The sequence below is a fragment of the Lipotes vexillifer genome, unplaced genomic scaffold, assembly GCF_000442215.2.
Source record: "Lipotes vexillifer unplaced genomic scaffold, Lipotes_vexillifer_v1.1 scaffold129, whole genome shotgun sequence".
NCBI classification, from domain to species: domain Eukaryota; kingdom Metazoa; phylum Chordata; class Mammalia; order Artiodactyla; family Lipotidae; genus Lipotes; species Lipotes vexillifer.
This window is the reverse complement of record NW_006777287.1, coordinates 2,531,942-2,547,787: the sequence shown is the minus strand read 5'-3', so window position 1 is coordinate 2,547,787 and position 15,846 is coordinate 2,531,942. Positions and strand designations below refer to the sequence as shown.

At 39.3% G+C, this 15,846-nt stretch overlaps 1 protein-coding gene across 4 annotated transcripts in view; it reads right to left on the bottom strand.

The window, feature by feature from the left end:
• Positions 1-15,846, bottom strand: part of CLCN5 (Cl-/H+ antiporter 5) — a 40,661-nt gene that overhangs the window by 13,155 nt on the left and 11,660 nt on the right. The window contains exons 1-4 of one of the 4 annotated variants that reach the window (XM_007450923.1): positions 10,264-10,402; positions 7,971-8,122; positions 5,310-5,409; positions 1,506-1,693 (exon numbers count right to left, since the gene is read on the bottom strand). In XM_007450923.1, coding sequence (XP_007450985.1) covers positions 1,506-1,693; positions 5,310-5,409; positions 7,971-8,078 — 396 coding nt within the window. In that variant the 5' untranslated portion in view covers positions 8,079-8,122; positions 10,264-10,402. Of the gene's footprint in view, positions 1-1,505; positions 1,694-5,309; positions 5,410-7,970; positions 8,123-8,261; positions 8,512-10,263; positions 10,403-15,846 lie in introns of those variants that run through there. The other 3 variants (XM_007450922.1, XM_007450921.1, XM_007450924.1) reach the window with 3 other exon arrangements.

Sequence of the window (15,846 nt, the reverse complement as noted above, 5' to 3'; positions counted from 1 at the left end):
CTCTTTCCCCAGGCAAGAATTTCATTCATTAAAAGGAGGGCCAGAGAAAGTTGTCACTTGTGCAAATCTCCGGCTCCAGTTTGAAAGTTATGGTTGGAACACTTAAACACATGCACGCAGCTCTCAAGGAGTAGCATGGGGGAGCCTTGTTGTAATGGAACAGTAGTTCTACATCTTGATTGTGGTGGTGGCTACACAAATCTACACATGTGCTAAAACTGTGGAGAACTACACACACACACACACACACACACACACACACACACACACACTCACCCTAAATCCGGAGCTTCTCAAATTTTTCAACCCAAGTACATACTCCTAATCTAGGAGTGAGGATAGGGGGTGGGGTACCCAGAGCAGAGCTGAAATAGATATTCTGTTTTATCTTAAACATAGGACTTTTGCATTCCTTTTTAATGATTGTTTACATTTAATTTTTGAAAAAATTTTCTTCCAAATACTGATCAGGAAAAACTGATATTCTGGGAAAGCACATAGCATGTATCCTGAGGTTTCACATACCCTCTGGTACGCTGACCTAACCCCAGTCTGAGAAGCACAGACTTAAACCCTCTCACACATATAGTATGTAGGTAACACAAGCCAATATGCACAGTCAGATATATGTACATAAACACTCTTATTTCTGACTTTATTATTTTCTTATCCTTCTTTTACCTTCACTGAATCTGTGGGGGGGTGTGCCATCTCAAATTGTTTGTGGACCAAAGTAGGTATAAAAATAAATTTTAAAAGTACAAACAAACATCCTAGTCTTGTCCCCCTCACTTTACCAACAGAGTAGATGAGGAGTGAGCTGAGATAGTACCTGTTTTAGTTGGTGGAAGCCAGAGTGGAATTGGGAGTTGAGAGTTGTTTTGTGTGCTTTCGTGTTTAGTAGGAGAGATCTAACATACAAACCAAATGGTAAGAGAAAGGTAAGGAACCAAAAAACAAAGTTACTTTTACATTCAAAAAGATATGCTAAAAGACAATGACAAATGAACATTTTAATTTAATCTCAAAATGTATGGGCAATTTTATTCCTGGGTTTCTGTTATTTTGCTATGGAATGTATCATAATTTTTTTTAATATTCTAATGCAATGCTCAGGGAAAAATCGCTTAAACACATTTTTAACCCGTTCCATCCTTTGTTAGAAATTATAGCTTACCTGTTGGCTGACTCTGACATTTCTACGGAAATAACTAGAGAAAGATTCAGTCACACGGTGTACTAACAACTAAGAAGAAACATCAGGCTTGTTTAAAACAAGCAAAACATTTTAAGTTGTTGTGTAAGCATCAAAAAACTCCACATGTCAGAAGAGATAGAAATAGGACTGCACTTAAACCACAGAGAAAGGCAGCTGGCACTGGTTCCCCTTTTCATGAAAAGGAAAATAAAGGAAGATTTCACATTTGCCACAGGGACAGTATAAGAAATGAAGTAAATGTAAGAATAATTAAATCAGTGGTTCAGAAATCTTCACTACGTGTTACCTCATTCGTGCTGATGATAAGCTGGGACCAGCTATTCCACTCTGGGCATTTGTCTCTGTCTTCAAAGGTGACGTGCTGGGAGTTCCAGCAACAGTGTTCATGGTTAAACCAGATTCCCCCTGTGCATATACCTTCTTTTAAATCTGTCATCCAGTGAGCAGAGATGTCTATCAAGCCAGCAAGGGAACCTGATTTGAGGGGAGGGAAGGAAAGGCCACAGTTGTCAGAGAAAATAAGGGAAAAGGAATCAAAATAATGGACAAGTATATACTTTCTCATTCCATCTGCAACCTCCTTCTGATTGTCTGTCTGCTTGCTTTTCACCTTTTATCTCTAATGGATTTTACCTGTTATTAAATGCCTGTTCAAGAGGGGAAAAAATAACAACAACAACATTGTCTGCATTAAACACTGTGTGTGCAGGATCTTTATTGTATATGGGAAACTTAGAGGAGAGCAAGGTGGTTGGGTGGGAGCAAGGGGTGAGTGGATTTGACTTTTAGCTGCTTCCCCTGGCAAAGACTCTGCTTTGACTTAGAGTTGATGAATACTGATCCATAAAGATGGTCAAGTTTCTTAAAGTTTATTTTATTCTCACTTTATACATAAAACTGAGAAAATGTGAATTGCCCATGTTGAAGAATATTATATGATATTTATTTGAGATGGCTTGCCAAGGGCAGTTGATGAACACTATGAGGAAAAGGGCTCAGTCTCCATATCGATTTGGCTCCAGCAGCGAGGGAATTTGAGTGGTGGCAGGAAGGCATTCTAGGCTAAGGGAACTCAAGTTATAAAAGCACAAACTGTGATGTACATGGAAGATTAGATGAAGCTGTAGGTAGGCTGAAGCCTCCTGAGCCTAGGATGTGAACATTCTGAAGTTTTCTTAGTGACAAGGAGCAAATAATATTTTATACAGAACGTTCCTCAAAGAAAATTATGAGAAAATGAATGGGGACTAATGTACTGCGGCTAATAGACTGATAGGGTTAAAATAGTTATAGTACTTTCAATTCTGCCCTTCTCATCATTTCTGCTGTCCAGATGACGAAACGCTGGCATAAAGAAATTAAATGGTCTAGAATCATGCTTTAGGGAAATAGCAAAGACATCATAAAATTCACAGCCCCTGAATTCCCAGACTGTTCCTGCATTCTGACACACTGCTTCTATTGTTGCTCTCCAATGCTTGAAAACAAAATACCCTGTGTGTATGAGGGAAAGAAAAATATTCACTGACCACCTAGTGACAAGACATACATTAAAAAGTTGAGGATATTACACCTACATTCCAACAGGCTGGAAGCCATGTCATGTGTATGTTTTGGTAGGTGCTAAGAGTGTTAACACACTCTCTTGGTTATTTACACATTTGAATAACCTAGTCAAATCTAACAAATTGTTTGACACCTACTCTTGGCCACTCCAGTTCCCGCCATCTCTTCCTTCTAACTCCTATTGCACTTACTGCCTGGATTCAGAAAACTAACACGATGTTAAAGAGTTTGGCTAGGGCTTCCCTGGTGGCGCAGTGGTTGGGAGTCCGCCTGCCGATGCAGGGGACACGGGTTCGTGCCCCGGTCCGGGAAGATCCCACATACCGCAGAGCGGCTGGACCCGTGAGCCATGGCCGCTGAGCCTGCATGTCCGGAGCCTGTGCTCCGCAACGGGAGAGGCCACAGCGGGGAGAGGCCCGCGTACCAAAAAAAAAAAAAAAAAAAAAAAAAAAAAAAAGAGTTTGGCTAATTCTCTGGTTGTTTCACGTGTGCATGTCTTATTCTACCTAACACTGGTACCCTCCATCCTATCTTCCCGTCTACATCTCCTTCTCCTTCTTTTCCCAATTGGCTCTTTCCTCCCTGGTTACAAATATTAGCAGGTTTCCCCTACCCTAAAGAATGAAATGCTTCCCCTTGTCTATGCTACCATTTCAAGCTTCTGTCCCTTCTCTCCTTCCAGTGACTACCCAGTATCCCCAAAACTTCTACAATGGTTGCCTTCCTTTGAAATTTGGTTCCTGGGTACTCCCTGGTGATCCAGTGGTTAGAACTCGGCGCTTTCACTGCAGGGGCCTGGGTTCGATCCTTGGTAGGGGAACTAAGATTCTGTAAGCCGCGTAGTGCAGCCAAGAAAAAAAAAAAAAAGAAATCTGGCTCCTAATATTTATCTGAGATGCTTTTTCAAGGTCACTGGTATCCTCCTAACTGCTAAACTACATAACCTTTTCTCAGCCCCCTTCCTTCTCGTCAGCTACTGTGCAATACTTGACATTACAGACCACTCAGTCTATTATGAGCCAGCTCTAAATTGTCCAGACCACATCTCTCTTCTTTGCGAGCCAGAAAAAGGACAGCATTAACACCCTAGACCATGGGTTGGCAAACTATGGCCCGAGGGTCAAATCTGCCTCTGTGTTTTTAAATAGAGTTTTTCTTGGTCACAGTCCAGCTCGTTTATTTTCCTACTTTCTATGGCTACGTTCTTGCTATACAGACAATTTGGCCCACAAATCCTAAAATATTTACTATCTGGCCCTTTACAGAAAAGGCTTGCTGACCCCTGGCCCAGATAATCTTTGAAAACTCTGCTATGGATGAACCATTTCTCATTTGCTGCGATCATTTTATACTCCATGGCTCATGAATTATCTCTAGGTAACAGCAGCATTGTGAACAACTGGGCACTGTGTTGAGTGCTGTATTGCATTCAATTCTCGCAACAAACTTGTAATATAGGTACTCTTATCCCCATTTTACAAGTCAGTAAACTAAAACTTCCAAGGGTTAAGAAAATTGCCTGAAGTCACAAAACTAGCAAGTGGTGGGGCTGGGATTCAAATCCAGGTAGCCATAAACTAGAGCCTGTGCTATTAACTACCATTCCATCCCAACCGCCATCCAATTTCCCACCTTTTATTTTAGCTCAATATTCTAAATCTTCCTAGGCCCATCTTCTAATGCCACAAGGATATAAGTCTCAGCATCTCTGCCTGGTATTCTTGGCTTTCTGCTTTCCCCATGGGAGGGGAAGCCTGCTTGGGAACCTGCTTTAAAGCTGTATTGCATAGCAAGTGTGCTATTCGTGGTTAAGATTATATATTATTTGGAGTGGCTTAGGAGGTTGATGGAGAAGACTGGAAAAGGTGGTACCATCCCAGCCCTCGGCCACCAAGAAAGAGTAAGAATTTAGGCCCCCTAAGGGTATGAGCCACATCTTACATGCTTTTCTTTACTCCCAAATGAGAGAGTAGATATTTAAGAAATAGCTACAAAAATCTCTCAGGAAGTCCTCTTCAACATGTTTTTTCCTAAACCCCATGCTTACTAATATGTTAAAAAAAAAGGGGGGGGAATTCCCTGGCTGTCCAGTGGTTAGGACTCAGTGCTTTCACTGCTAGGGCACGGGTTCAATCCCTGGTTGGGGATCAAGATCCTACAAGCCATGCGGCACAGTAAAAAACCAAAAACAAAAAAAAAAACCCCTGTCTCTAATAGAAAGGTTCTTCCTCAAGACAAGCACCAAAAGGCAGTACTAACAGCACCTTAAAATGGATACAATATGTTATAGCATACAAATGCACTTAAATGCATTTCCTCATTTAACCTCATTTATTTAGGGAAGGAGATGAGGTATCACTACCTCTTTATAGACGGGGACATCAAGCTTCCCAAAGGTCCACGAGCAATTCCGTTCACATAGGAAAACAGTAAAGCACAGTATTCAATTCAGTTTATGACTTGGGAGAGGGGCACACCACAATTTTAGGAGATTTGTTTAGAAAGCTAACATGGTTTACCATACCTGATAAAAGCCCAATAAGTAGCATCAACAACCAGCCAGAAAAAGCATCGCTCACACTGTGAATTAAGGCCCATGTTGACTCCTTGCTTTTATTGGTAATCTAGGGAGAAATGAGAAAACATTGATACATTCTATGCACACTCTTGCTTTTTTACCTCAAAATGTGCAATAAAGAAACACAAAGACAAACCTATTCATTGGGAATAGAGTCCAATTTAGAGTTACTTCTCAAATCTCTGGCTGAACCAACGCCACCGCGAACTTTGAGCTTTATTGAACCCTGTCTTACTGAACCCACCATCTCCAGTATTGCAATGTCTGCAAGTACCTTATTCAGGACTTCCCTATTAGCTGCTAAATTCTTATAATATCAATCTGTTTTGCTTATTGCAGCGGTCTCTTTCTAGCCTGGACATCAGACAGTCCAAAGATGGTCTCTTGACTCACAACAAATAGTTTGATTGTGTTTCAAAGAATAAACAAACATGGGCTTATTTGAGGGGTTAAAAGTACAATTTGTGGTTTTCTACCTGGGGCTGTGCTTCAGGTCAGGCAAATTCCAAGACTTGATACCACAAACCTCTTACTGTACAGTGATCACAGATGCTAAATGATATCAGGGATGATCTCTTTCATTTTCAAAAACCTGCTGGGAATATCTGCAGCTTTCAAGAGGTGCAGAAACTTTTACCTTTTAGGTTCTAGCCTTGTTAACTTAACCCTTCAGTGCCCACACTTCAAAACCAAGCATTCTAACAGCTCTGTAATTAGTACTTCCCCCTTCTCTGTACCTCTATTTCTTTTTTTTTTTTTTTTTGCGGTACGCAGGCCTATCACTGTTGTGGCCTCTCCCGTTGCGGAGCACAGACTCCGGATGCGCAGGCTCAGTGGCCATGGCTCACGGGCCCAGCTGCTCCGTGGCATGTGGGATCTTCCCGGACCGGGGTTCGAACCCGTGTCCCCTGCATTGGCAGGTGGACCCTCAACCACTGCGCCACCAGGGAAGCCCTGTACCTCTATTTCTTATCTTTGAAAGTGTAAGTTAGCTACCCCATCTTGATCTGCAGTAACATCACAAGTAATAAATTATAAAATTTTAAAAGCAGTTTAAAATTTCATTTTGACTTATGACTTTAAGTTTCCAATTTAAGTGCTGAAAGTAGATGAGGTGATACTTTTCCCTATGACAGTGTTTCCATTCAGATGATGAACAGTTAATGCTAAAAAAGGTCACCTTTGAACATTTGATAAACATATTTTAATTGATTTTAAATTATTATTAGCTGATACAATGTGCCTCAGATGCAACCATTTTGATATAACGGGAAATGTGCCCTTGTCATACCACAGGTGGCTTTCACAATCTGAGTAACATGTTGAATAAGCAAATGGTGACAAACTGAACTCTGAATACAGATAGCAAAAATTCTAAAGCCGTAAGATTCTATATTTTAAAGGCTGCCTGATGAATTGATATAACAGAAAGAATATGTGTGTATGTTCCCAAATAGCAGGAATCTTATAAAAAAAAAAGAATGTTTTATAGAGATCACCTTTTTGAGTTAGGAGAAGAAAACTCTATAGGATTATGACAAATCCAAGGACTACAAAGAAATTTCTCAAAACCTGTACCTGGGACAACCTGACTCCTGGGTTTAGGTGCTCTTGAGAAAGCCAGTCAGGAGCTCGGAAAGGAATGAAAAGTGATCTGAACCTGACTGCTCAGGAGATTCACTCAGGTCTAAGAGGAGGAAATCATGAATTTAGGAGAGAATGGAGTCAACTTAAAAATCAAATTTTAAATTTGGAATCAAAGCAGAAATAGTAAGAAACAAAAAATAATCATACTTACTGTTGGCTGAAACAGGATGACTGGGGCTGGGGCACTACCTTTTGAATAAGCTCTCTATGTGCTCCTGACACAAACTAGAAATTGTGATTCCCTGATTTAAATGATACACAGCAATAAGTTAAAGGCAAATGACCTTGGCGGACTGCTCTGAGAAGTTTTCACAGTACTTTGAAAAGAGAAAAGTAGGGAGACTCTCTTGTCATATTCAAAACAAACTGGGCCATAGCTATAAGTACCATCTATCACCTATCATATTAATGTCATTGATTTGAATTTGATTGGTCTTGTGGCTCTGTGTGAGTTGAATGTATAAATTTGCTTTGGTTTTATGGTTGTACAAGAGCTATAATCACGGGTTTACCCTGTAAGTTTCAGTAAACACTACAGCTCTGAGACTTTTTTTTCTTTTATTCCTTTAAAAAGAGCCCATTTACTTTTCTTATGTGTAAAAATCCTGCTTCAAGGGAAAACCATAAAAGAGAGATGAGATGGGGAAGGAAGATCTTTGAAATTTAATTTGGTTCCTCCCACCAACTTTGTTTTCACCTCTCTGCACAGGCATTTATACCCAAGGATCCTTTTCAACCACTTACTATCAGGAGATAAATCATCATTAAATATAAATTCTTTTCAAAATCATATACAAGATACCTTAAAAATATATTAAAAATAAAACCCTACATGTCCAACAGAAAACAGATTCAGTCACATCCAGTGTTGAGGGAAAGAATACATATAAAGAATCTATATCTTCAACTTCTACTCCTAAAGTTTCCTAACACTCACTCACAAAGCATCTTTTGTCTTACCTCTCGGTGCCTATCCCGGTCTCGAGACTTCTCTCTCACCCAGTCAATTGTATTGAAATCATCATAGGTCCCCACACCAGGGATTGGCTCCTCCAAGAAGTCCATCATCCTATTTGAAGAACCTATTCCTCCACCATTGTATGACTTGTCCTCTGGATTGAACAGAAAACAGGCATCAATACTTCAGACACTCTGGACATTTTTAGTATCTCTTTTCTGAGCACCAAGAGGTGAGCCCTTAAACTATCAGATGACTACTGTTAGGGTGTGCTGATAGAGCAGAATAATCACCTGGTAGGAACATCCATCACATTCAGAAGTTTCTGTGGCTTAGGCACAAAACGATGAGCATCTCGAGGCAGTGTGAATGGAAAGGGACGTATGAGAGCCACAGTACAAAGGGAGAATTGGCAGGGGTTGAAGTTCAGTGGGAAAGGATTTGTGAAACAAAAAACAGGAGCTTGGAGCAGCTTAGGTATTTCAATTTCTGTTCTAGGATGAAGACAAAAGGGTCAAAGGTCTGTGCAGACAAATCAAGTCAGAAACCATTTTACATTTATAAGGCAGCAATTCCATCCTCAGAGGTGGCTTTTGCCTGAGTGGGGACTCCAAAGAAAGCATGTAGGTCTCTTCTAGAGTTAAGCTGGCTGGAATGTACATATTTCCCTTCCATAGATATAAGACTTTGATTCCTGATGCCATGGGTTTGTGGAAACTTTTACTGAGTATGCCAGGACAGTCTAAGATTTCCAAGTAGAGATTCAAAGAAAAGTGCATGGCTCAGAGACGACATGTCCCTCCCTGATCCTTCAACTGGAAGAAACATATCCTTTTGGCCAACAATCACAGTCCTTCACCTGCTTCGTTTTTAGCACTTCTACTACAATTACTTAAGCAAATGCTTTATCTTCTTTTCTAGACTATAAGCTCTTTGAGGGTAGCCCTATTATCTGATTTACCATTGCCTTTTCCAGTGTCTAGCACTTGGCTACGACCCAATAAATATCAGCTGAACCCAAGTTTGTTTGATGAACAGTTGAGATGAGGGAGGAGTGTTCAAACTCAGAAGTTGCACTTACACAAGGTTCCTTAGTATTGCTTAACAAACTTCTTCAAAATATTTCCACAGTCCTCTGGTGAAACAAGATTTCACTATTAAACACAAAATGTAAAACCGTATTCAGGAATGCATGCAAATGCACAATGAGGAAAAATGCAGAGTAATGCCATCAATGAACTCAACCAAGCCACAGCTCACATTTGCAGCATCAACCTTGGCAGGGACAAAGTTCTATCGAGACTGTTTGGTGATGAATCCCTCTGTGAAGAAGGCCAAAGTGGGCCTGAGCTGACCCCCTCTTCCCCCATCCATACCCCCACCTTCACTCTAAACTCCTAATAGATAACTTGAGCACCCTCAAAGGATAAGTTTGAATTAACACCCAAGTTGCACCTGGTTTACAAAGTCTAAGTCTCCTGAATACCTAGTTCAGCATACCTTTCACAAGCAACACACACACATGAAAGGAAAAGCTCTGCAGAATCCAAACCATAATAAGGGTGGGGGTGGGGTGGGGGTGGAGTGGAGGAGATGAACAAGTTAATCTTAAAACCCCTAACCAAAGTCCCTTCCATATCTTCAAGCATACCTGGCCATAAAATGGTTGGCTGCTTAATCACCAGCCCAGCATTTCCTATCATGTCAGTGGCATACTGATAAAGATTAATGCTGGTGCGTTGTTTGAGAGCTTGGAGGGAAACAGCCAACTGGGAAATGAGGGCAGAAAGAGACTAAAGTATGTGGGGCAGGGGGGAACCAAGCTGTTTCAATTCTCAAGACAAATGCTGACATGAACACAGGACACCAACCAACCAGAAACTGACTTTTTAAAGCAGGTTAATGCTTCAATTGAATTTGGTCTGGTTTAAGCGTGCTCCTTTCAGGAGAAATTTTCAAAGGATTTTGTGAAACTGATTTTTAAAAGCACCCAATAGTTACCTAACGTTACACTGTATATCAAATGAGGCCCCCAGCTGGAAGAATATTAAGACAAAATGAAGATCTGCAACAAGCTTCCTAACAGGAAAGAAAAAATCCTATTACATCACTAGGTAACATGAGCACTGCATCATCCTTCTTTGTAGATAGTCTCCTATTATAAATGCAAATTGTCAGGCAGCTCTAAAAGAGCAGGCAGTGATTAGAATCGGACAACAGACTGCTTGTGATTCTCCAGATCCCCTTCTCCCTGGGGTCACGCTTCGGTCCTTGGCCAGGCTCAAGTCTGCTTACCTTCAATCACAGCTTTCTTTTTTTCTGCCTCAAGGAAGAAATAACCTTGGCAGCCCGCATTTGCTCATTTAGGTTGAGGAGCTTTTACAGAAGGAGCCCCTGTCTGAACTGCTTTAGAAGGGCACTTGCTGCATTCTCTGCCTTTCACAGGAACAAACGCCACCTAAAGAACCACCAGTGTTCCCTGGCGGTCAGAATGTGATGTCACCGTTGGAATCACGTGACCAGACCCTTGGACCAGCCTTGGAGAAAGGAAGATTTTTAACCGAGCACAGAAGCCTTAAAGATGTAGTCTCATCTAAACAAATGTCATCAAACTTGGTGCAGTCAGGTCAGTTCAGAAAACTGGGATCCAGAAGTTTTAGTTTTCAGACCTCATTTAGCAGGAAATCTATGAAGGCAAAGTAGAAATATCAGAAAGCATTTAGAGTTACAGGGACCCTAAGTTTAAAAAAAAAAAAAAAAAAAACGAGGCAGGGGAGACAGGCAAATATACCAAGGCTTTTTTAAAAAAGGGCACTGGATACCAATAACACAGATAAAATCTCACAAATGTAACAAGCTAAATAAGTGAAATGAGTGACAGATGCCGGACACAAGAGAGCACATAACATGATTCTATTCATGTAAGTTCAAAGTCAGCCAAACCTAAATTATATCATTTTAGGACACAAATGTAAGTGACTACATTCCAAAGAGAAGAAAGAAAATGACAGAAGTAAAGACAATAAAGCCAGAAGTAAAACCAGAGGAGAGAGGGGGTCGCCATCTGGATGGAGCACATGGTGAGGGTGGGGCTTTTGGAAGGCTGGCAATTTTTCTTAATCTGGGCAGAGGTTACCTGAGTATTCACATTATAATTATTCTTTAAACTGTACACACATGTTTTATGTCTTTCTATGCAGAAAATTATGAAAAACTGAACCACATATGAACTTACTATACAAAGTCAGTTCTTTAATACCACCTAGTAACTTTGAAAACTCAGAAAGCAGTCAAGAAAATGAGGTGTGTTAGTGGTAGTGCTCTACCTAGAAAGCAACATCAAGTCTGATCTCATTAATCCAACCTGAGTAAAAGTAGCTATTTCAGCCATGAAAATTCATTCACTACTACAGTTGCATTGTTTCAAAGGCTTTCCCTTCTCTTGTCTTATTCCGAAGGCTATTTTTAAGCAGGTTTTAATAAACTGTGCAGTAAGGCTAGTCCAGTAAAGAAGAATGAAATTGCCATCTCTCACTATACCTACCACTGCTGTATAATATATAGGAAAATTGTTAGGAGAGTAAATCCTAAGAGTTCTCATCACAAGGAGAAAACTTTTTCCTTTTTTCTTTTCTTCTTTCTTTTCCTTTTATTGTATCTATATGAGAAGATGGATGTTAGCTGAACCTACTGTGGTAATCATTTCGCAATATATGTAAATCAAAGCATCCTGCTGTATGCCTTAAACTTATACAGTGATGTATGTCAATTATTTCTCAATAGAACTGGAAAAAAGAAAAGAAAAAAACTGCCATCTCCGAACTCCCTATGTGAATCCACAGGACTGCCACTGTTGAACATTAATCTAGTCAGTGTGCTCCAATAATCAGACCTGAAGGTAGGGCTTTAAAATGTTGTGATTACTCTCATCAGTTCTTAAGGCCCAATGCATCCTGAAATGTCAGTACAACAAAACCTTAGGAAATGTGAGGCGCTTCATGGAACCTGTATGCTTTTGGTCCGTCCATCACTATGATGACATCTCAGTCTCTTGATGAATTAACCTAGCACTAATGAGAAGTAAAATGAAGTGGCAATGGAAAGTATTGTGGCAAAAGAACTAAAAAGCTTAAAAAGCAAAACCTATGGCCCAAGTGTGACTGTCTTATACAATTACACTTTTAGAAATGTACGTATATCTTACTTAGAGAGGATGACAGGGCCAACCTCACAAGCCTCCTTCAAAGTTATTCTTTACTCAATAGGATTCTGCCTATATAGTATCTGAAGATCACTACAGAATTAACTTACTTTAATAAGATTTACATTATCTTTTTAGATTATTTTATACTTTAAGATACTATCTTTTTTGGTACTTAAAAAGTGTGTAGTTCTTCAATGTACAGTGATTGGATTGCATAACCAGTACCATGTCAATAACTTTTGATGAAAGTTCATGTGTTTTTCAAATACTCCATCAGTGCTTCTAGGGGAGGAACTTTTTTATTCCATGTAAATTTACCTCTTTTGAAAACTAGAGGGCTGATAGCCATGACACAGTCTTCATACTAAAATGAGATTTAATTACAATTCAGATTAAGAAATGAGGCACTGGATTTGCAGCAACATGGGTGGACCTAGAGATTATCAGACTAAGTGAAGTAACTCAGAGAAAGACAAATAGCATATGATATCACTTATATGTGGAATCTAAAAAATGATACAAATGAATTTATTTACAAAATTAAAATAGACTCACAGACATAGAAAACAAACTTATGGTTACTAAAGGGGAAGGAGAGGGGGATAAATTAGGAGTTTGGGATTAGCAGATACACATTACTATATATAAAATAGATAACCAACACGGACCTACTATGTAGCACAGGGAACTATACTCAATATTTTGTAATAACCTATAAGGGAAAAGAATCTGAAAAGGAATACACACATACACATACACACATACATACACACACACACACACACACACACACACATACACACAGTAAAATTACAATGAGAATTGTATTCATTTTTTTGGCTGTAATTTATGCAATTGCTTTTTGTGATTTTTTAGAAAAGGAGGCACCCGTGTTACTTCATTATTGTAAAATTTTCTTAACCAAAATTTGGTGAATTTTAGTAGTCAGTCTACCTCACTTTTTGCTTATGATTCTAAATTGTTTTAAGTTGTGTTTACAGTATGTTCTTGTCCTTTAACTTGGTGAATGTAGTAAAAGTCTCTCCCATCCCCCCCAAAATATATATGAATCACTTTGCTGTACACTAGAAACTAACACAACATTGTAAATCAACTATACTTCAATTAAAAAAAAAAGAAATGAGGCACTGGTATTCAGAATTTGACATATTTCTTTTACTCTTTTCTACCCCTCTATTCCCTTCTCTGCCAAATTTGTAATCTTTAGCACATGTTTCTTTATACAGACTGCCAGGTCAACATATTATTATGGAAATAAGGGAAAGAAATGCTTACCAATTTTTAATGCATCCTATGATAAAACTGCAATGATAAAGTTAATATTTGGGGACAAACAGAGTTATCTTTGTGGAACACAGATCTGATCAGATCATTTTCTGTTTCTAACACGTTAGTGGCTGGTACAACAATGTTTTTAAAACTTTCAACATAGGAAGACCACTTAATGAGCATTTGGCACAAGTGTGGACTAGGAATTATAAGATATTCATTATAATTTTTAGAATAGGAAAAATTATTTTATTTTTTTTAAATAAGTAAATTTTTTTAAAAAGAGAGCAGTGTTGTTTAAAAAAAATTTTGAAATATTTTTCCAACCACTTTGGAAGAAAATATTTTTAAATGTATAATAAGGATGATGACAATGACACTACTAATTTTTTAAGGTTTTACCAATGAGAGGGATGAAACTGTTTGCACTCTTTCACAGAGGTATCTATATCTGACTTGATGACAAACAGCTTAAGCTGTGGGTCTTATTCCACATCCAATTGGTTTCTTTTCTTAGCATTTTTATTGCTTAGCAGAAAGAAATATTAATGTTATAAAACTTAAGTTGTCAAGAATGGCAGTAGAGATTATTCCATTCAGGACCAACTACTGAGGTACAAAGAGAGTAGTAAAACACAAAAGGCGGGCTTCCCTGGTGGCGCAGTGGTTGAGAGTCCTCCTGCCGATGCAGAGGACTCGGGTTCGTGCCCCGGTCCGGAAAGATCCCACATGCCGCGGAGCGGCTGGGCCCGTGAGCCATGGCCGCTGAGCCTGCGCGTCCAGAGCCTGTGCTCCGCAATGGGAGAGGCCACAACAGTGAGAGGCCCGCGTACCGCAAAAAAATAAAAAATAAAAGAATTAAAAGATTTAAGCTTCTGGTGTGTAAATACTCTACAAAGGGAAGAAGAGTAAAATTAAACAACGACCCTAAATATCAGATTGGGGTGCTTATTAGGCAACTCTAGATTCTTGCCTCTATAAAAAAAAAAAAAAAAAAAGTAAAACTTAGGTAAGTTTTGAAGGCATAGTGTGCCCTTCAAAGTAAGTTATATTTAAAATGATTTAATGCTCTAGCAGGAAAATGATTCAGGTTAAAGTACATCTAGCTCTTAAATGATAAAACTCGCCGGAAAGCTAACCTGGATTGCTTGAGTCTGGGAAAAAATGTACAAAAAACAAGTCAGAAAAATAAGTCAACCTTGAAACAGCTTTCCCGGTAAGTTACACTTAGGTCTAAAAACTTAATTAATGCGTGTTTAAAAGCACACTGCTTGAATGAGGAGGCATATAAATGAATGTATTTAGCTCATTTTCCTTTATGGAAACCACTTTCTAATTTTTTTCTAAAAATCACATGATGCTTAAAACTGGAAAACCCCTTAAAATACAAGAAAAGAAACTCCAATTTGAGAATAATGTTTATTTCAATCCCTAACCAATATGCCATTAGACATTTCCCTGGGGAGCTGAACAGTAACTGATTAAGTGAATTAGTTAAACACTAACAAAGACACAAGGGGAAAGAGGATAGAAGGAAACCTCGTGCACCCTGAAGTACTGCTTTAGCGATAGCCACAGCTGCATGAGGGCTCACTTATTGGCAGCAGCCTAAAGAAAGAAATAAGCACTCAAAGAAATGGAGCAGGGCTATTGGTACGTATCACAGGACTTGAAAATAGTTCCATTTTTAGAATGTATTTCAGTTTTTACAAGGATATATTGTATTTTTGCAAGGCTAAAAGCACGTGTACAAAAAAGTCAACACTTGACCTAGCACACATCAGCAGATATTCATCCTGCAATCTTTTAAACTGTACCTTCATTCAACAGCAAGTACTAAGGGTCTATTATGAGCCACTTCTCACTTCCATACCTGCACCCTTTTCCCTTCTTGTATTGGTTCATCCATTCCAGATCTCCCAATAAGCCATGAACCCTTTCACATTCCATTCATCTCTATGTTTGAGAATACATTACAGTTGAAGCCCCAATAATTAGTCAACATTTTTAGGACCTTTCTAAATATCAACTTGTGCCTCCATTTTGCTTCCCCACTTACCGAAACCCAGTGGCTGAAAAGCAAATGCTTTTTTTTTTTCTCCCGGCCACACCGCCCTGCGGCTTACAGTATTGAACCCAGGCCCACAGCAATGAAAGAACAGAGTCCTGACCACTGGACAGCCAGGGGATTGCCCTGAAAAGCAAATGTCTTCCTATGTAAGCCCTGGAGAATGTCACAGGACCATGTTATGTTTTAATATACTATCTTAGTTTGGCCCCGGGACACTTATTCAGGGCGACTATTCCATTGATACACATCTGTACAGCCATACTGGTTGTTAAACAGTGAAATACCTGTGGCTGTAGATAAATAACTACTCTTT